This window comes from Syngnathoides biaculeatus, chromosome 19 (genome assembly GCF_019802595.1).
Source record: "Syngnathoides biaculeatus isolate LvHL_M chromosome 19, ASM1980259v1, whole genome shotgun sequence".
Classification (NCBI taxonomy): domain Eukaryota; kingdom Metazoa; phylum Chordata; class Actinopteri; order Syngnathiformes; family Syngnathidae; genus Syngnathoides; species Syngnathoides biaculeatus.
Window position 1 is genome coordinate 14454002 of NC_084658.1, and position 21846 is coordinate 14475847.

At 44.5% G+C, this 21846-nt stretch overlaps 1 protein-coding gene across 7 annotated transcripts in view; it reads right to left on the reverse strand.

Moving 5' to 3' along the window:
* Nucleotides 1–21846, reverse strand: part of scrib (scribble planar cell polarity protein) — a 57000-nt gene that overhangs the window by 16642 nt on the left and 18512 nt on the right. For 2 of the 7 annotated variants that reach the window (XM_061804900.1, XM_061804905.1), the window contains exons 3-29: nt 21561–21639; nt 19796–19885; nt 19270–19326; nt 18275–18338; nt 17656–17730; nt 17156–17300; nt 16408–16526; nt 15887–16086; nt 15607–15773; nt 15252–15379; nt 15035–15160; nt 14720–14896; nt 14256–14633; nt 11473–11535; nt 9447–9536; nt 9288–9365; nt 8459–8794; nt 7380–7460; nt 6227–6466; nt 5228–5338; nt 4928–5104; nt 4734–4850; nt 4123–4311; nt 3893–4012; nt 2593–2649; nt 1997–2053; nt 575–655 (exon numbers count right to left, since the gene is read on the reverse strand). In XM_061804900.1, coding sequence (XP_061660884.1) covers nt 575–655; nt 1997–2053; nt 2593–2649; nt 3893–4012; nt 4123–4311; nt 4734–4850; nt 4928–5104; nt 5228–5338; nt 6227–6466; nt 7380–7460; nt 8459–8794; nt 9288–9365; nt 9447–9536; nt 11473–11535; nt 14256–14633; nt 14720–14896; nt 15035–15160; nt 15252–15379; nt 15607–15773; nt 15887–16086; nt 16408–16526; nt 17156–17300; nt 17656–17730; nt 18275–18338; nt 19270–19326; nt 19796–19885; nt 21561–21639 — 3602 coding nt within the window. Of the gene's footprint in view, nt 1–574; nt 656–1996; nt 2054–2592; nt 2650–3892; nt 4013–4098; nt 4312–4733; nt 4851–4927; nt 5105–5227; nt 5339–6226; nt 6467–7379; nt 7461–8458; nt 8795–9287; nt 9366–9446; nt 9537–11472; nt 11536–14255; nt 14634–14719; nt 14897–15034; nt 15161–15251; nt 15380–15606; nt 15774–15886; nt 16087–16407; nt 16527–17155; nt 17301–17655; nt 17731–18274; nt 18339–19269; nt 19327–19795; nt 19886–21560; nt 21640–21846 lie in introns of all 7 variants that reach the window. The other 5 variants (XM_061804899.1, XM_061804904.1, XM_061804902.1 and 2 more) reach the window with 4 other exon arrangements.

The following is a 21846-nucleotide window of genomic DNA, read 5'->3' on the forward strand; positions in this document are numbered from 1 at the left end:
CTAGAAAAAAAAAAATATGAACGGAGGTCAAAGCATAAAATGCCTGCAGTCCAGTTTTCGTACTTACTGGAGAGTGTTGGGCTGGAGCGTTCCGTACGTCCAGGTCAAAGCAAGTCCTCTTGGAAGTCAAAGCAAAAAAACGCTTGCGGGACACCACCCTTCCCCAACCCCAAGTGTCTGGCCCTCCGCGGCACCCACCCAAAGTGGCCTTTGTCCACTTCAGAGCCAGATGCATGTTTAAAATATCACAAGAAGGGCAGCTGTCAACCGCCCCCCCCCACCCACTACCCCAAAACTCGCCAACCTCTCTGTGTCACACACAGACACGTACAGGGAAACCTCGTGTGGTTTCTCTTAAAACGGTCCCACAAGTATTTTTGGTTTATTCAGTTCCTGAGTCCTCCGAAAAAAGGGGGATGTGTCCTTGGAACAAGGACGGTAGGTCTGAGGTCGGCCATGTCGGCGTGTCAGCGTGTGTCTTGTCAAGCACACAGCAAATGGTGGGTTCAAGAGGGGAAAACAACTAAGTTGAACGAGGAGGTGAAGGCCGTTTCGAAACGGGTCTGTGACCTACCCGGTTGATCTTCTGCAGACTGGTGGTGGGCAACGCCGCCAAGGTTTTGTAGTCCAACTTTAAAGGTCCGGTGCCGATGTTCTGGAGAGCACAGCACATTCCAAAACGGGAAGGTCACAGTGGTATTAAAAAACAAAACAAACAAAAAAAAAGAAAAAAAGGTTGCAAGATGGGGAATTTCTTTTTTCCTTTAACTAGGAAATTTGAACAACTTCAAAAAGTATGGATTTTTTTGCCATATTTTGATGAAAATTATTAGAATCATTCATTAAATAAAATATTGCCTCTCTATTAATTACATTTTTTAATTGCAGAATTATAGAAACAATGTCCATTTTCTGACCAGAATTGACTGACCAAATTTCTCCAAATAACGAGAATTTTGGGAATATTGTACAGACTGAAGTTAGAATGAGTTGAATCAGTGGCAAAATGGCACATTTTTTAAAATTTCTTCAATTGGATTTTTTTAACAGGAAATATGGACTTTAAAAAAAAAAGTAGACATTTTGGGAATGTAAAAAATTGATGTTGAATTTTTATCATTTGAAACCATTCATTTGAATGATTTTATTTCATATGGAAAAGTAACACAAATTGGGTAAGTTGAGTTTTGCAAAATTCCAAACACATATGGGAATGTACGGAAGTGTATTGCTGTCACAGACAAATATAAAATCCAGTTTTTCAGGGTAATTTTTTTTTGTTTTTTTGTACTAATATTTTCCCCCCGGTTTTTCAGACATTTTTTTCTGTTTTCCGCACTAATTTTTTTCCCCTCAGATTTTCTATGTGACTCAAAGACAAGAGTATCTCCCAGTGTCTTAATCCCATATCAAAATAATATTTCATCAACGTAAAGAAGATGCTCATTTTCCTTATTATGGAGTCCGCCAATGTCGTTCACAGGTTTTCGCATGAGTTCTATGCGTCCCGATAACTTGGGGAAAAAAATAGCTCGAAAAACAGAGGGGAAAAAAAATTTGCCGGAAAAACAGGGTGAAAAAATTAGTCCGAAAAACAGAAAAAAATAGTCCAAAATACAGGGGGGAAAATATTAGTCCTAAAAATAAAATAGCCCAGAAAACAAGATTTTTGTGTCTGTGTGACAGCAATACGCTTCCGTAGGAATGGCCTCACTGAAAATGTAAAAAAAAAAAAATAATAATAATAAAATTTAAAAAAAAAGTAAAAATTTTTGGGGCTGGAAAATTTCTTCCGAAAAGTATGGTTTTTAGAATCTAGTGACCTTCAGGGAAATGACGTTAAATTCTAGCAAATAATTTGGAGAATGTTTTTTTGTTTTTTGTAGGAAAGGAGGAATTAGCATGTCCTGAATGAGGTACGCATTTTCCACAAGTACCCGATTAATATTGCATATTTGCCATAACGGGCAATCTTCAGTGCCCAGGAGTGTCTCACCTCGGTCTCCTCTTCAAGCAGGCGAGTTGCCTCCTCTCGCTCCAAGCGCATACGCTCCTTCGAGCCAGACAGGTAAAGGGAAGGAAGGACAGAGCGGAAGGGAAACGCGCACACATTCGATGGGTGGTGGAATGACAGCGGAAGCGAGAGAGAGAAAAAAAAAAAGGCAGCGGCAGAGATGGTACGAGAGGAGGATTTCACGCACGACCAAACAGGACAGCGAGCAGGGGGGGAGAGAAAACAGGGGAGAAAAGAAAAGTATAGAATCATTCATTCACTTTGGGAGCAGAAAAAGCATGCGAGGTGGGATATTGCGGGAATTGCTGACAAAGAGCCAGGGGCCTCATACGATCCATTACGCCGAAACGTTTCATAAACAATTAACTTCCCTTTTTTTAAAAATGCTTAAAAGTTATTTATTGTAACTTTTTAGATAGAGGTCTGTATCTGTAAACTTTAATTACCATCCGTAAAAATTTGCCATAAATGTAAAAGAAACACAGTGACTTAAATTGAACAGTAAATACTTGGGGAAAAAATAAATAAATCAATAGTTACTTTCAATCACCCCGTCGACATTATCGTGATCAACTCACCACTTTCTCCATCTCTTCCTTCTCCCACTGGGACGTCTCCCTCACCATCTCAGACTCCTGGGGAAGAAGCGAGAGTCAGCCTTCCTTTAAAGTCCACGCGAGGCCCGTCCGATTCTACACGCCTTCACTCCGCGTCGGAACTAAATAAACGGCCGCGCACTGGCGCTTTCGAGTGCTCTGATGCATAAGCGCGGGCAGTAAAACTGGCGCTAGGGCTGAATTGCTGCGGTGGCACACACAAAAAAACGCTGAACAAAAACATTTGATTCACGCGGCGACTTGGCCGCGCCGAAGCCATTCCTGGTATGCTGATGACTGGCAAAAAATAAAAAAGTCAAAAGTCGCCCCTTGCGACGCATGCTAATGACTTCCTGGTTTCCCGAAACAACTTGTGAATGGCTTTTGATTAGGGCCCGGCAATGTGGGCCTTAAGGCGGTGGTTTTTGAGTCTTAGAAAAACCACGCAGCGCATCAACTTCCACAGGAATAGAAATTAAAACATTATTGCTGTCCCGTTAAAAGTATACTTCCTCTCAAATGTATGTAAACACTATCCTCTATTATTGCTATTTTAAAAGTTAGCATTTTAACATCAAAATGCCATCCAACCGGCTGGTACTTCTTATCTGTAACTCTGAGAGGTTGCTAAATACCACAACTACCGTAATTTCCATCCCATAAGCCGCAACTTTTTTCCACATCCTTTCAACACTGCTGCTTATACGGCGATGCGGCTAAATTGTGCATTTTTTTTTTTGTTTTTACTAACGGCCGCAAGGGGGCGCTCGAGCGGAAAAGTAAGAGTGAGACCGGTGGAATATATGTGCCGAGGAAGTGACTTTGACCAGTCTGGCCCTGTTAGCGGTGCGCTAGCATGTTACTGCTGTGTCTCAGTGATTATTACCAGTATGTTTTTTTTTAACTGACCCTGTTAGCGGGGCGGTGCTGGTGCTAGCTTTAGTTCAGTGGCGCTAGCGTTAGCGTGGCGCAGCTAGCGTTAAACTTTCTGTGTACCGTCTTCCTTGGTAAATATCTCGAATGTTGGTTTCAATGGGGGCACTTGCAACTTTTACACGGCTGCGGCCTGTGTTTGTATCGAATGGTATTTCCACTACAAATGTAATGGATGAGGCTTATAACCAAGTGCGCTCTGTAGGCCGGGAATTACGGTAATCATATGTCCGCAGCCATGTTGTGAGTAAGAGTAGTGCACATCAGCCGCAGAAGTGGCCGAACAATAAACGGCTCAAAATAAACTCTAATTAAATGAGTAATATCCCCTCTCTACTTGTGAGCGTACCTTTTGCATGATGTCCATCTCCTCGGGGCTCAGGTCTCGGTCTATAGAAGAGATACTCTCCATACTGTTCTTACGGACGATGCCTGACGCAAAAGGGTTGGCGATGATGCCGGGAGACGCCTGGGGATGAAAGTTTTTTTTTTTTTTTTTTTGAGCACGCTTGAATTCCGATCGGTCAGCTCAAAGGCAGAAGCGCTTGTACGAACGTAAGGCTCCTCGTGGGGACTCGCCTCCGCGGCGGGCACTTTGCGCGGGTCGAAGCCGTCGCACACCAGCATGACCAGGGAGTCGCCCACGGCCCGCAGCACCCGCACGGCCTCCGTGTGGGTCATGCCCAGCAGGCTGTGGTTGTTCACCTCCAGGATGCGCATGCCCACCTGCAGCCGGCTGTCCCGGGCGGCCGCGCCGCTTGAGCTCACCTGTTTTCAAAGGAAATACATTAACAAACAAACAAAATAAATGTCAAAATTCAAATTTCTATTTTGAAATTCAATTTAAAAGTAAAATGTTGCTTCCCTTGCCTGCACACAGTAATGACCCCCCCACCCCCGACACTTACTACTCTTCACGACAGTCCTATTAACCGCTAACATGCACTTACATTTTTCATCATCTTAAACACCTTTTTAAGTCCAACATACAATAATACACAGTAGTAGTGTACACATGAACATTGTATTTTTTTTGTAATAAGTGCTGCAATGAATTTCCTTTAATTTTCTCTAGGCACGATATTACATAACAAAATATCTGCAGTAGGTGAACTGCAACGTGGCGAGGGAACACTGTTCACCTGAATTTATTATTATTATTATTATTATTATTATTGAGCAAGCGGTACCTTGGATATGAAGATGCCCTCATCAGTGGAGTCAAAAGGATTTCCCGCGTGGCCTTTCGCACCTCCTCGTATACTGATTCCCAATTTCTCCCCCGGCTGCTTGTGGATCATAACTTCCTGTCGATGCGGCGTAAAAGACGACATCAGAACCTCCTCGAATGCTCCGTCTCATCCCGGTTGACGGCGAAACTGACCTGCATCCCGGGCGGGGACGGATCCCTGCGCACCAGCATCCGGATTTCCTGCTTGTTGGCCAGCAGCGCCCGCACGGCCTCCTGGTGCGTGGCGTGGCGCAGGTCGATGGCGTTCACCTCCAGGATCCGGTCGCCCACGCGCAATCCGCTTTCGCACGCCAAACCGTGAGGGATCACCTGGTGATAATGTGGAGCAAGTGCGGCATGTTGTCATTTTTTTTTAAACACCGATTCTGAACTAGGTGGAACCTAAAATGCATCTTTTTTTGGGGGGGGGAATGTGTGAGTAAAAAGTCTTACCTTCGAGATGAAGACCCCGGGTTCATTGATGCCGAAGGGGTGGCTGGCGTGATCGCTGCCCCCCACGATGCTCAGACCGAGGGGCCCGCCCGACTTGACCAGCGTCACTTCCTGCCACCGCAGACCATTTTAAGTCGCCGCGTTACAGGGATTAAAAGGTACGCAAACGCTACAGGACTTAAAGGATTCTATTTGTTGTTGTTTCTATTGTTTTCTACTAAAGCGGGGTACACACATATTTAAGCACTTCGGCACCCTTGCGACCAAAGTAAGTAAAGCGTCGATAATCAGATGTGTTTAAAAGGTTATCCTGAGCTAATATCTTTTGGTCTTGGATGTGTTAGGAATAAATTTCTTATCCAACAATCGCAGCACAGTAGTTACCAAATAGGAGTTGCACTTTTTTTTTTCTTCTTTTACTACTCTTTTTATTTTGCCATGTGGCACCATGCTGCCTCTCACAGGTCAGTATTGGTACTTCACCAGATGAGTATTTATATGTGTGGCGTGTCCCACGTACTATTAAAGAAGTCAGCATACACATCAGAATTTTTGTGTGGGGCCTCTCACATTTTAAAAATGTTAAAAATCACGATGCATGTACCCTGCTTAAGCCGTTATTAAACAGCAATATTTAGGCTGTTTCCTTCAGTGTTTCCCAACCTTTATTAAAAATCTCACGTGACAAAAAGTGTCTACAAGGGTTAATTATGCAGATGCAGTGGAAGCGCATCACTATGTGGGGTTAAACAGAGAAACATTATTTGTTTGAATAAATCATTTTCAGGTATCAGTTAGGTATAAGTGGATAATCTGGTTGGGAATCACTGGTTTCCTCTCGAATCCATGTTGGACTAGTTTTCCATACCATGCACCATCCTCTCTGGAACGGGACAGCAATAAGTATGGTGCAAAAGTCAAATAAAAAAAATCTATTAACAAGCTAATCTGTATTCAAACAAACCCGTTAGCCGCTTTCCGAGTGGTTTGGTAACTTACCTCAATGGGGTATTCATCCTCCATCCGGCCCAAGTGGTTGCCCTGCGAGCCCTCTTCGTCCTGGTCCGGGGAGTCCGAGGGCTCCGGCGGCGGCGGGGAGTGGGCCCGCTGCCGGGAGAGGCCCGGGGAGCGGGGGGCGTTGGGGTCTCGTTCGACCAGTAGGGCGATAGTGGGCGAGGTGCCGGTAAGGAGCGCTACTGCCTGGTCATGTCTGGCCTCTGTCATGTCTACACCATTGATCTGGATTTGCAGTGACACAAAACTGGAGGTGAGGAGTGTGGGGGGAGGGAGGTTGGCCCACCAGGACACGCGCCGTATTAAGGGCAGAAATATGTCCAAAATTCATAAAAAAAACAAAAAGGGATTTATGTGAATCAGTGCAACAGGTGCCTTGCGATACTGTAACGTAAAAACAAATCACAACCACATAGTTCACCCAGTTGGCTAAATTTAGTCGGTTTAGTCAAGCAGCCTAATCAGGTCATCTAGTCAAGTTCAGCTTTACAGATGCCACCTCTTCCGTCCAAGTGCTGCTGACGTTTACTGCAATGTTGTGTATTATTGGCATCTATTGAGGCTATTTGAGGAAATGTGGTGTGTGATTTATTGGCATTTATTGTAGTTGTGGTGAAAAGACAGCTCTCAAGAATAAAAGGCTCAGAGGAAAAAGCGGGCAAGCAGGAGCCAGACAAATTTCACAAAAATATGGACAAATACTGTTCATATCTACTTCCTCACCGCTTGCCTTTGTTCATTTAAAAACAAGTGGGAGCGCGCCGAGTCCAAAATATTTGCTCTTAAGTGAACAAAGGCAACCGGTGAGGTCTGTTAAGGTATATTTAATGCGCTAAATACAGGGCGACAAGCTTTCGGGAGACAAGCAGAGGTCAGCGCTGCCCCGACAGTGTCGCCGCGCCGACACCGCGCCCACCAGCGCCGCCACCAGGCGACAGTATGCATGCGGCAAGAGGAATAAAAAGGGGGGAGGCAGTTTTGCACCGAGGAAGAAGATTTCTACCAGAGGACTCGTAAAAGCGGAGTTGGGACACTAGAGAGTCGACGCATTACATACAACAAATTAAGTCACTTATCGCCAGATGTTAAAAGTGTAACAAAAATTACGGCCCGTGGCGGAAGGGAAGCAACAACTCACAGAGATGACCCGGTCGCCTACGCGTAGCGTGCTGTCTCGGTGGGCTGCTCCCCCCTCTGCAATGCGAGAGATGTAGATCCCCTATAAAAGTAAACCAAACACGTGCGCAAAAGGTTAGACATTTCTCGCACGGCGCATTAATACGGTGGAATTAAGCATTCAGGACTGAATGCAGGCAACTCCTCGGGGTATTGACCAAATCAAAGATGACGAAACCCAACTGAAATTTGGTCTGCCCCAGATATAAACATAGTGTCAACACAAGTATGAGCAAAGTGCACAGTAAACCCCCCCCCCCCCCCAAAAGATATTTTGACTTACAGCCGGACGCAGCTAAACTCAAAAAAGTTGTCTCTCTCGTTCTCTTGCACAAGTTTAAAGGGGAGCCGTAGAACACTGGCTGTCCCCAATATATGCCTCAACAACACTGTCCACTCACGGTGAACCTATCATGTGTCCACGGCTCGCTATTCATATCTCCGTCTCCCTGGCGACGGCGGAGAAACGCCGCAGCCAGAATTGGAGCAGCTCAATGACTGACAGCTACGAAAAATCTTTTTTTTTTTTTTTTGTTTGGAGTGACCCCGAACTTCCCGACTGGACATAAATAGAAGCCTGAACGAACACGTGTGTTGTGCAAAGTATTTATTTAGCAAACAGTGGTTTGTATAAACAGCCCATCCATCGAGACTTATTTGGGACTTTTTTCCCCCCGTTGATGTTTTAGTGACGACTTTAGAAAATCTCCAACAATTGTGCAGATAAAAATGTGACTATTCTGAAGACTCAAAAATTTGTGCAGGTCAAAATAAAGCGAACCTACACCACTAAAAGCACAAATAATAAACTCACCATAAACTTCCAAAAGTTAGTCAATTCAAGCTACAACCACCAAATGTTGTGATTGCCAAAAAGCCCCCAATAGACCCTTCCAAGTGAGGGAAACGAGTAAGTCAAGGTATCAAGATTGAGTTAAAATAATAACTAAAAATATATATAAAATAATAAAATACAGCTCCTTGGCCAATGAAGGGCAGCAGACGCACAACATAACTGAGTAAGAAATCCACAGGTCTCACCGTGTCCCCGGTCCGGTACGGCGTGGATCCCTTTCCCCCGGCGATGCTGAAGCCCAGCCCCCTGTCGTTGCGCACCAGGCAGGTGGAGAGGCGCTGCAGGGGTCCCAACCCGGCCCCCTGGGCGTGGCCGCCCTCCAAGCTGAAGGCCAGCCCGCTGCTGCTGCGCCTCTCCCGCGGGAAGTAGTCGTCCTCGGGCCTGAGCGGCGTTGTGGTGATGGCGTTCTCCGGCTCCACCATGCGCTCGCGCAGCACCGTCATGGAGACGGCGGCCCCCGAGCTGCGCAGGGCCTCCACGGCCGCGTGGTGCTCGGCCGCGTGGAGCTCCACGCCGTTCACCTAGGGCAGTCCGCAAACTTCAATTCACATCTCTGAATCAATATCCATCCATCCATCCGTTTTCTTTGCTGCTTATCCTCACAAGGCTCGCGGGGAGTGCTGGAGCCTATCCCAGCTGTCAACGGGCACACCCTGAACTGGTTCCCAGCCAATCGTAGGGCACATAGAGACAAACCGCCGCACTCACAATCACACCTAGGGGCAATTTAGTGTCCAATTAACGCTGTACCAATATTTAAGTACATTTTTTAATTACATTTCTTAATTTACAATATACAAGTGCAATGTTCATATCATAACTGCATCATGTTCCAACTACAATATTTTAGGAATACGCCTCGTTTTTGATTCATTTTAATTTTGGTCATCATGGTGATGATACTTGGAGAGATGATTTTTTTTTTTTTTTTTTTTTTTTTTTTTTTTTTAAGGTTGTGTCCCGAAAAAGTTTGAGAAACATTATTTTAGTGCAGTGATGTGATGTGTGCTGTACCTCCAGCAGTTTGTCTCCTACTTTAACTCCCGCTCTGGCGGCAGGCCCCTCCTCAGAAACTCTGGATATGAAGATACCCTGAAGACAAAACGGAAAATAAAAATAAACGCGTGACTCGCAATCCATCTCGCGTGTACTGTTGGGGGAAGCGGCTCCGACCTCGTCGTCCCCCTTGTACGGCGTGGAGCCTTTCCCGCCGGCGATGCTGATGCCGAGGCCGCCCGTCTGCCGCAGGATGGTTAAGGTGTGCTGCAAGGTGAGGAGGCCCGGTCAACACGCGCAACGGCGGTGAACAGAAAGCCCCGCCATCGAGTTTCCACACTTCGGTCAAGAAATTTGCAGTCACCTCGCCTCCATCTGCCGCCAACGGCGACATCGCTTGGACTCTCATCACAGTCCATTACGAATGGAGGAAGCGGTCTGGGGTCGAAAGCCAGCCGGACGCTTCAGTCGGTGTCCACCAAAATCATCTTTTTGTTATTGTTCTGCGTGGTTACACATCATTTTGTAATTTCAACTACGAACTTGCAACGCTAAGCTAGTCCCAAATCCTAAAATTGGTGGCCTAAATGGGACTAGGGTGACCTCCTGAAAATTGTTTGCTGGCTTTGGATCCCAGACACAAATGGTATAATCTCCACTTTTGGAAACTCTTCTGTGCAATTTATGTACAGAATCAATAGGATTCAAAGGTGAGAAAGACCACCCACGAACAGTTATTGATATTCGTTTCCTTGGGTGAAATTAGATGAGCTGAAAATGCACTCAAACCACGCTTGATTTGACCTCTAAACTTTTGAACATTTCAGTCAAACACTGAACAGTTCCACAGTCAAAAGTTTAGACAAAGGTCAAACTAAGTAAACAATGCATTTTAGCTTCATCCTGAAATTTTCACCCCAAAACGCAATTTCCCTTTTTTTGTTTGGGTGCAACTATAAAGCCGAACCATGGATCTACACAAGCCATGCATAAATGAGAAGGAATCAAGAAAAGTATATTCTACGAGTACAAACTAAATGAATAAATAAAAAGACTATAAACGGCCATGCTGCGGCGTTGAAAATCCATTCGACATATCCCAAAACCAAAATAATGAGACACTAAAAACATGCAGTCCACTCAATTTTACTCTCGTCAATACATTCAAGGAATGGAACATCTTCATTCATCCCCGGGTTGTTGTTGTTGTGGTGCTTCAGTGCCGATTTAAAACAAAAGGAAACTCGACAAACTCCCCGGCTGCCGACATCCCGACCGGGGTCGTCCATTTGCGGGGCGGCGCGGCGTGGACAAGCCAGGAGGAGGAGCAAAGCGGCGTAAAGCGGGAAGGCGGCAGGAGGAGGTGGCAGAACATGAAGCTGGATCTAAAATCCATATGTGGAATCCCCCAAAAAATCTTCACGGTTTTACGATTTTGGCCTCGTCGATCTAATCTAATCTATCCAAAGTCTTCAAAATCAATTTGAACGGCATTTGCAATAGGACGGTTTTCTTGAGCCAATCAGATTCACGTCATCATTTCCTTCCTCCTCTGATTGGTCGGCCAAAGCAAAACGTGTTGCGGCCATGATGCCATTTTCAAAATGGGCTTTCTTCACATTAAAACGGGCATGCCGTCCTGACACAGCATTTTTTGGGAAATATTGTCACATTGCTAGTTATAGGTAACCAGTTTTGCTCACAGCTGTTTGGTTACGATCAAACAAGGTTTCTCAACCTGTGGCACGTGGGCTCCCTCGAGCAGTATGGAAAAGAATCAAGCAAAATTTTAAATCCACGGTCATACATTTGTTAAATGCTGTTCAGTTGTGTTTGGCTTTTAAGTAAAATCAGTACATTTGTTTATTTTTTTCCCCCAAACAACCTCTATGTTGTATTTTTTTTGCATGGTACTCGGTGTGGAAAAAAAAAAAAAAAAAAAAACGCATTAGTTTATGACAAGTGCCAAAACATATCTCCTAGCTGTTATTAAAACATGAATAGTGGAAAAAAAATACTTTTCCTCTGCATTCAGGTTCTGCCACACTCACTGCGTGAGGGGTTAGACGGTCTCTGTTTTGAGATTGGCTTGGATTATGTCGTGGATTTTCATCAGAATTTTCGAGTGAGCGGCTGGGCGGGGGAAAGCGAAGGAGTGAGACAAAAAAAAAAAAAGAGTAGACAGGAAAGCAAAGGTACAGACCTCTTCCTCCTCAATTCGAGCAGGTTCAATCAGCAGATTATTGACTTGATCAAATGACACCCCCTGTTAGGAACAGGAACCAGCGACAAGCATGCGGATTAGTTAGGCCCCCCCAAAAAAAACAAAAGTCTCGCACTCCCTCCGAAACCTCCAAAATAAAACAAAAGCACACAGTCACTGTGACACATCCCAGAGACTGCGGCGTCCCCGCTTCGAAGCCAAAGCACGCTCGCAGAACGCCCAAGCCAGAACCAGAACCGGAAGTCGACACCGGCAGAGATGAAAAGACCAAAAAAAGCAAAAGCGGGCAAGAGGAGGCAAAAGAAAAACAAATCTTCCAGTTTCGGAGAGGGCATTTGTGCCCTGCAGCTTTTAAAAAAAACAACCAATTATTCTAAACAATGGGCCAATTAAAAGCTTGTGCAATTACATCACATAAATCTGACATCCCATCCCATGAAAAACAGCATTTCCTCGCAGTACTTGGGACACAAGGAGAGTCCTGTCACCAATACATAAATCTGTGAGCACTAGACTCACCCCTGAAATGGTTGAGAAGTACCTACAGACACCACAAGATGGTGGCAGAGGACTACATTGTCTATATGGAGTACCTGAACTCGTGTCAACATAGTTCCTTGGCACCAAGATGACACACCAAAAATGTAAAGACTTGATTTTTTTATTTTTTTTTTTTTGCAATAGGTTCGAAATACGTTTTGCAAACAAGCTAATTTGTAAATTAAAAAAGGGAATAAGTAGAGGTTAAGTGTGTAGCCTATTTGAAAAATCTTTTCTAGAGTAAAAGGCAAAATATTACGATAAAAAAAAGTTGCATTGATATTCACTTGATAAAATATGACTTTCTCCCGTGGGTTAACTGACTTCAATTTCATAATATTGCAATTTTATCTTGGAAACTATAAAATCATTCTTGTAGGTGTACAACTTTTCATATAGACAAAATACATGAAATAATAATTCTGACAATACAACTACGCTAATTCTAAAAAAAAAAAAAATTGGCTATCATAACATTACAATTTTTTAAGTTTTTTGGCATTGGTTGTGATTGTAAAAGATCACTTAACTTAATGAAATTGCTACACCCAATTTCCACACACGCGCATCTCATTCCGATCTCATTCCAGCTCTTCGCGTCCATCATCTTATTCGAATTAGGTCTACACACACACACAGACGCACACAAACTCATTGATCATGGTTTGGATGAAAGCAAGGAATCAGCAGATCGCTCGCAAACAAATTCTTGCCCATTCAAGCAGTTCGCTTGAATCTCGTGACAGACACTCGCGCGACATACAAAGCGTGTGAAATGATGCAGCAATTCATTAGAAGCAATGAACGCTAAAATGTACAGTGAGATGTTTAGTGGTGCTGAAAGGTGTCAGTGCTGTGGCAGGGCAAAAGATTTGGCCTGAAGCTGCTAGAGGTTGGGGGGGCAGACCAGGGGATGAGGGTATAACATCATTTGTCGCAACGTATTTGGTGAGAATTAACAATCGAATCCACAAAGCTGTTTGAGCATTTATTTGAAATACAACTAGTGTGCTGGATTGACTTACTAGTGAGGAAAAAAAAAAAAAAAAACAAACTGGTGCAGCGGTGCCATAAAAGGCGAGTTAAATTTGTTTTGTGACCGTGCCCGTAACTCAAAACACTCGCCTCTCAAATCACGTTTCCCACTTCAATTCGATAGAGCTCGTGCACGTGACGTCACCATTTCCACGGCGCCATATTGCAGGTCAAACAGAGCTGCTGGACATTGTGGGAGACATTCAACCGGAGGAGAATATTTACAATATCCGAGACCTGTTGTGCTGTTGGTTGGAACAACAGACGAGACAGATATTAAAAAAAAAAAAAAAAAAGAGATCATTTTGTGGAATACCAGATGGAAAAAAAACAGACATATCGGTGGATTTTGTCAATTTTTTACTTTTTTTCCTCAATCATAGTTAATGAATGCGAGTTTGTGTAAAACCATGGGTCATTTATTTAAAATATTGGTATTTGTATTGAATACTAGCTGAAAAGATCGACGGATTCCGGCAAAGGTTAACGTGTTGCCGAACACGCTTCCGCATTCACGAGCCGTCAAAATCCTTTGTGTGGGATTTATTCCCGATGAGAACGGATCCAGCAACAAAGTATTCGACTTTTGTACGCTTTCAAAACTTTTCCGTGTAAATTACTCACCAGATCCATGTGTAGTCCAAGACAAGCGGAAGCAAATTAACAGTCCAATTTCTTATCGGAGAAAACATTGACTTCAGCATTAAATACGGGTCATCTAATGCCGAGTTTATCTAATTTTTCCACATACCTTCATTTATTTCCACCTTCTAAATGTCTAACGGTATCAGAGAAGACTCTGGGCGTCGTGCTATAAGACATATTTCCGTGTGGTCTCCAACCGACTTACCATCGAACTATGCTTTGCTAGACCGGCAATATGGCGACGTAAACAAAGGTCACGTGATTTTATGACGTAGGTGCACGAGCTCTATTGCGTTCGTTGTCGCCAGAAGACACTCGCTCGGATCTCCAAATGTCTGCTGACAAATTAAATGAAAAATCGTCGGCTCACCCGTATCCTAAGGCAACGTTGTACAATCATGGACATTAAACTGCATACCAAAGATATTAAGTGAATGTTAAAGTGACTTATGTGGCTGAACAATCAAGACTGGGATGAACTGGTATACAGAAGTCTTTTGTTTTGTTGTTGTTGCACAAACAGCAGAGTAATGCGATCGTACCTTGACTTGACTGGAGTTGACGTGGTAACGGCTGTCTTCCAGCTCCGACGCCTCCACCCTGCGGCGTAGCCGAGGCGTGCCGACGCCCTCGTCTTCCTCGTCCTCCTCGTGCCCGTCCTCGGTGGCCCGCGTGGGCGAGCCCAGGCCGTCGGGGTTGAAGCCCTGGAGCAGGGCTGCCACCGTCTCGGGTTGGGGCAACTTGGTGATCTTGAAGTGCTTCTTGAAGTGCGGCGTGTCCTTGCGGATGAGGCGCTGCTTCTCGGCGGGGAAGGGGGCCCTGTCGTTGTCATCGTCGTCCTCGTCGCTCCGCTCGCCGTCTTCCTCGACGTCGTCGTCCGCGCCGCGGATGATGGGCTCCTCGGCAAAGTGCACGGTGGGCTGAAAGAGGGAGATGGTTCAGATTTCAGAGTTGGGACTGGATTTTTTTTTTTTTAAAAAATGTGTGAAATATAAAATATAATCACCTCAATGTACTCCACCTCCATCTCATCCAGGTCCTCCTCCTCGTGCCCGTCCACGAGGTCCTCCCTCTGGGTGGGCAAGGCGAGCTCTCGCCGCTCCTCGTGGGAGACGGCCGACAGCGTGCTGTCGGACACCTGCGAGTCGTGGCTCTGGTTGGAAAGGTCGCTGAGCCGTTTCTCCTGAAACCAGAAAGCATCTATCTGAGAAGCGGACAACGCGTCAATGTTTCGATTTTTTATGTCGCGGTAATCCCTCGCTTTAACCCTTATTGAGGATTCAATAATGGAGGATGAGGATTTTAAATGCAGTTACTGTACCTGCACATCGGAGGATTGGTCTTCTCTTTCGGGCCTGGGCACGAACGCTTCATTCCGCCTGTCCTCGATCCCCTTTTTCATCACCTTCAGCTCGCTGGGATGAGGTGTGGCTCGACGCTGAAGGCCCTGGAAAACCCGCGACGGCTTAAACGGGGTGCACAGACACACCGAGGATCGGGGCCAAATTCCAGCACTGCATGGTTCCCCATCCCCTCACCCTGCGCTCGGCCGCAGCCTCGTCGTCCTCGTCCTCGGTCTTGGTCTCTTCCTGGAACTGAATGACCGACACTCGGTTCAGGTTGCTGTCCGTCCAGCTATCGTCGACGCTGTTTTGCAACAGGTTCTCTGTGGAAAATATCCCAGAATTTATCGCTGTAAACCAGCTCCCCATTTCCAACATTCTATCTTCAGTGAAGCAGGATTTTCTGCAATGACTGCAACGAAAACTGGACTTGTAAGTAAAACAATTCCGAATCCCATCATCTCCTTCTACCCCAAGATGGCAGCAGACTGCTGAATCGAACCAAATTCCGACTAAGTACAACTACATACGACTAACTACTGCTTCTCACCTAGGCTGGGGGAAGGCTGCTGAGGCAGCAGGTAGCAGGTCAACACTTTCTCCCCCGTGCGCTCGTCATCCTCGGTTTGGAACTTGAGCATGGGCTGCGACTGGTTTTCCGCCAGCCACATGGCCTTCAGATTGAGGTTCGTCAAGGCAAAAGGCAGGTTTTGTAATCTTGGAGATCCAGAAGAGGGGGAAAAAAAAAGAAGACAAATGAGTCCGGGAGTAAAAAACAACTATCGATTTAAAAAAAAAAAAAATAATAATAACCGTGGGTTTAACATCACCTGTTCCCGGCCACATCCAGCACGTGCAGCTCTGTGGCGTCGGCGAGCTCACCGGGCAGCCTGGCCACCCGGTTGTCGCGCAGCGAGAGCACGTTGAGGCTGGCGCAGCCGCCCAGCTCCTTGGGCACGGCGCCCAGGCGGTTGCGGTCCACATTCAAGTTGGTCAGTTTCTTCAGCTTGCCCAGCGAGCGAGGAAGCGTCTTTGGATGCGGCAGAAAAGAATAAATCAGTGCACTAATCAAAATACAGCAAACACGTTTATCGCAAGGGATACGTTCTAACTCCACTTGCATTAGGTAAAAAACACTTGGCGGTTGTGCCTGGAAATAACAGCTGGAGTGTTTCCAACAAAATGAATGGAAATACTAGTCATCTCTTTTGGCCTACACAGGACTAATATGTCAAATTTTGTGCTCGCAGGTCAAAGCAAAAAAAAACGAAAAAAAAAAAAAAAAAAACCCTCAACAACGGAAACGTCAGGACGACGGGTCGGGTCACCGCTGTGTTACGAGCGGCGTTACCTGGAGGAGGTTCTCTGTCAGGACGAGCTCCGTCAGGTTTTCGCACTCCCCGATGGAGTCTGTCATGTGAGTAAGTCTGTTTTGGTCCACCTTGAGGATCGACAGCTGCTTCAGACAACCTAGGGGTGGGGACGGAGAATCAACAAGGACATTGAATACATCACAGATGTCAAATGGCTTCTCTTTAAAACTAGTTAAACATCATAAAGAGGAAAATGACATGAGGGAATTTTTTTTCATATAATGTGGTGCTTTTCTACACTTCTAGGCCCCACTAGTAGCACAGTTTTGCCTCACTAGTATCAAAGTTGTCCTCTAGAGATGCCCATCTCGACCTACTAGTTTGCAGAAATATCGTAGTGGGAAAAACGATTCCATTATGACAGAGTCATTCCACTAGTGCGGTGAATTGTTTTTTGTAGGGAGAACAAAGGCCATACCAGTACAAGTACCTTAAACTGCCTCAGTTTAATCAGTTCTCAAAACAGCTTTACGTACCACTTGCTCATGAGCTGTAATGACGACGCACTTACAGTAGGTGGCAATGCAGGCTACATAAGAGACAAGCATGTATTTCAAAACAAGGTGACAATTATCATATATATCTGGAAAAAGAGTGATTTTCCCCTCGCTTCCATTAATCATTTATTCCCGGGTGAGTATTTCAGTGTTTTGGTTTTGAACGCGCATCACTAGCGGGGGGGAAAAAAAAGTGTCTTTCTTTCCCTTTGCTACTTTTATTCGTCACCTATGCTGTCCGGAACCACCTCCAGCAGGTTCTGCGTGAGCAGCAGGTCGGTGAGGGCCGAGAGGCCGTCCAGCTCGGAGGGCAGCTCCTCCAGGCGATTCTCCGACACGTCCAGGCACACCAGTCTCCGGAGGTTCCCAAGCTCCTAAAAAGAAAGACACACACACACAAAAAAAAGAAACAGATATTTATTCAAAACTACAACTGCAAAGGTGTGAAAATTGTCTTGTAAATTTCCAGAAAACATTACAGTAAATCTCCAGGGTAAGGGAAGCTGGAGATTATATATACGTCCATCCATCCAGCCATTTTCTTTGCCGGTTATCCTCACGAAGGATATATTTTTAAAGTTCTCAGTAAGAACCGACGTTCAATTTTCTAATTTGCCGGTTTATTCCCATGGAAACTTTCACATGATTTTGCGTACCTTATTCAAGACTACTCAAAGCTCATCTTGTGTCCGTTTCGAGATGAATAACGCGGCTGTAGAATGAACTCACCGATGGTAACGAGGATAACTGGTTCCGGTCCAGCCAGAGCTCCCTCAGATTGGGTAGTGCGCCAAGTGTGTCCGGCTGGGAAATTGGGAAAATAAACAGAAAGAACAACAGTGAGTGTGTTTTTTTTTTTTTTTTTTTAATTAGTTTTGGGTCAGCAGTGGGACCCCTAAAACCCGCAAGTTAAAACCGTTTGAAACTTGTTGACAGTTTTGACAAGTAAACATTACTAGTATATGCAGATCCATTTGTTGTGGGATCTACTAAACCAGCGTCCCACAAATTTTTCAACCAATTTCCAAATTAAATCTTCAGTATGATTGTAAACTACATTAATATTATGCATTTTGAAGCGGGATTTACTGCAATGACTGCGACAAAAACAACAAAAAAATCCTGAAAAAAAAAAAAAAAAGATGCTAGTTTGTCCGACATAGCAAGCTGAATTAAAAAAAAGTTTTTGACGGTCTCGCTATATCATGGATTTTAACTTATTGACTTATTGTGCCCCCGGCTGGGTGGAAAAATGCACCCCTCGCAATAAACCGGAGCTCACTGAAGTTCTCAAAACTCAGCAGGTAATTTGCATGCGCTCCGTGTTACGCGGCGTCGAGTTAATTACCAACTCTTCCAGTTCGTTGCTGCCCAGGTCCAGCTGTTCAAGTTTCACCAGGAAGGAAAGCGACCTGAGGAAGGGAGAAAAAAAAAAAAAACGCAAATTAGCAAGTGCGGACGCGCATGCTCACAACGTCCCCTGATTGGGCAATAAAATGTATTGACATGCGATGACGGCATACCAATCATTCTTGTCAGCAAGGATTTTTTTTTTTTTTTTTTTTGCAGCTAGCTGTGACGTGGTACTAACTTGTGTACGCACACGTCAGAGGCGCAAGTCAATGGCGATGTCATGTTCCGGGCGGAGAGGGTGACATATTGGGTGAGGCGGGTGTAAAGTAGGGCTCGTTCTTTAATCCCAACCGAAAAACATTTATTTGTTTCAGTAATTTAGCCGTAAGAGGCTACTTAAAATGTAGTCATGTTTCATACATTTCTCTTTAAATAATAATGTATTGAAAAACAAATAAAATGTTGAGAATTTTAGAATATGTATGTCATTAAATAATAGTAGTTCTTTAAAAAAGATCAATTCTAAACAAAAAAACCCCAATGGATTATTGTATTATAAAAAACTTTGGAATTATGATAAAGTCTGAATATGATCACAGTAAGGGTTACATTTTATGAGAATAAAATGTGACACTAATAGGCTCTTTTCTTAAAAAAAAAAAAAAACAGAAAACGCTTGCGATTATGAGAGAAATTGCTTAATTTTGAGAATAAAGTCATAACATTTGTAATATTATGCCAGCAAAAAAAAGTTACCTTTATGGGAATAAAATCAAGATATGACAATAAATGCTTGCGTTAATGATAAGTAAAAATATAAACCAATTAAGGTTGACTTTTGTCAGAATAAAGTAACATGATAATAGAAGCCTAAATATATTAAAATGGTATCAATATTCTAAGGGTAAAGTTACACTTTTGTCCCCCCCCCCCCCCCCCCCGCCTCTCCACGCCCCACCCAGCATTAGATAATAAATGGGTGACACGTACGTGGGCAGACACTTGAGCAGGTTCTCCCTCAGCTCCAGCGTCACCAGGTTGGCCAGACTGCGAGGGGAAGAGAGGTTGCTTAGTCACATGGCAGCTAAGTCTGTTCATCTGGGCCGCCTGGCACAGTGGGCGAGGGGCTCCACCATCTGTCTTCCCGCCCACTACCCCCGCCCCCTCAAATGCTGAGTAGTCGGGGTTACAATATTTTCAATGAATGAAACGATGAATGAAATGCCGTGGAATCAATGTTGACCATTTGGATTATTCTACTCGGGCGTTAAATTGGAATTGAGCACTTAGAGCTGCAGTGTGAAAAAAAAAAAATCCAGCCCGAGTAAAATTTAGCTCCTGTCACTGAGATCTTGCGCTCACACATTTCTTTTCTATTAATTCACCGTGCGCATTTATGACTGGATTAGCCAGTTGAGAAAGTAAAAAAAAAAAAAAAAGGGGGGGGGGGGAGAGTTGAAATCGCCTGTAGGTACGGAGGGCGGCACCCCGCAAGCGAGCCGGCGTGTGCGCATACTTTCCGATGTCACTGGGCAGAGTCTGCAACGACACCTCGTTCAGCGCCAAGTGAGCCAGCGCTCGCAGCTGAGTGAAACCATCCGGCAATCTGTGGCAAAAAGAAAAGTGGGAGTGTTGAATAGCATGACCAGCTGTACGTTTGCACTGCTTTGCATGAAAAGTACAAGACATCACTGAGCTGTACTGCACCAGGGAAGGACTCGTATTACATATTCGATTTTCTTCACAACTTCAAACAGTCACGTGGCGTCTTAGCAACGCATGCTTCCATCAAAACACCCCGAAGACCAAGAAATACTGTACACTTCACACCCTCTTTTGTAGCCACGCCACGGAGAGTATGATTTATGTTACCGGGACAACCGGGGAGAGGGTGGAGCAGGGTTAGAATCATGGATTTTCTTTTCACGTATGGAGGCAGCCAATGATCTAAAAAAAAAAAAAAAAAAAAAAAAAAAAAAAGACTGGATGGCTCATTGGCCACCGCAGCGTAAGTCGCCATCCGCCATCTTGATACTCCCAAAACAAGCGCGCCGACCTGTGCGTTATTCGCCATTTTCGTGGCTCTGATAGAACATTCCACAGGTAAATTAGAAAGATTCACTTTGACACTGTTAAAGTTTGTTTATAAATGATTATTTTTTATTTTCTGATGAGCTTAGTTCACTTGAACAAAGTTTTGTTTACGGTTGCTGTTGCTCAGTCTCTGCTTCACCTTTACAGGCCGACCATTTTTCACGAAAAACCAATGTCAATATTTTCCCAAACCTCATCAGCAGATAAGCAAGAAAACACATTTTATGTGAATTTTTTGATGAATTTCATAAGACGGAACAAATTGAATTTGATTTTCAAATGCAAGGAAAGAAGTTGAAATTTTCTGACAGAGATAACAAATGAACAATGCGCTTAGCATGTATTTTACCATTGCTAATCCTTATTACCAAAAATATATCGAACTGATTGACTTGAAATTTAATGTTTTTATTTAAAAAAAAAAAAATGCTTAGTTTTTTGCTGTTTTGGGAAAAGTTAACATGTCACTGAAATCGGGCCCGAGGTAATATGCAAGCTTTCTTGCTAGTCACGGTGTTCTATGTCTTTCCTTTGCACTTCGCCTTTTTTGGCTTACCAAGTCGAGTTAAAAATCTTTCATGTTACCAGAAATGAAAAAATGTCAAGCTCACTTGACCAGTTTTAATTCTACATGCCAAACTTTGAGAAAATCCCCGCCATAATCCAAACCTGTAAACCGTGTCCTCCACACGTTTTGGGAGTACCAAGATGGCGGCCAAGTGGCTCCAACCAATCGATGTGTATGCGCTATCCAGTCTTTTTTCAGTGGAGTCACGAAAAACTCTGTATAGGAGCAATTTTATGCAAATTACCCTAGTTGTCATGTCACGAAATTCATAAAGGGCTCAATCGTTGACATTTGACAAGTATTTGGTTGTATAATCTCACGCTTGATGAATGGGGAGAAACTCCTGACAGATATATAAGCAAGCTTTTCATTTTTCCTTATTTCCCGTGAAAAATCATATACCCCTAATCACTTGATAAAACCCTTATTATATTTAATGCACGGGTTTGTGTGTGCATTGTCACATGAATGCATCACTTTCCGTCAGGCTCCTGTGCAATTACTGCAGACGGGATTTCCTGTGTGGCGGCGAGCTCAAAAGCGCCGCCGTGACTTGACTTAGTATCGAGCGCATTCCGTGCGCACGGACACGTAGGTGCGTCACGTGCGCTCGGCGTACCTGGAGAGGGGGTTTCCGCTGAAGTCGGCGATCTCCAAAGACCGGCAGAACTTAATGCTCTCGGGGATCTCGGGAATGTCTGCAGGAGAATGGAGGAGGAGCGGGCCGCGTTACGAGGGCTCGGCGGAGCAAATCATTTGAAGTTGCTTCTAAACGCAACCAGATGGCCTGGCGCGGGAATGTCAAGGGCGAGGAAAAAAAAAAAAAAAAAGCAGTCACGCTACGGAGGTGCTCTGAGCCTTACGAGTTTTAATTCGTTTGCTGACCGCACAACAGAGTAAAAAGA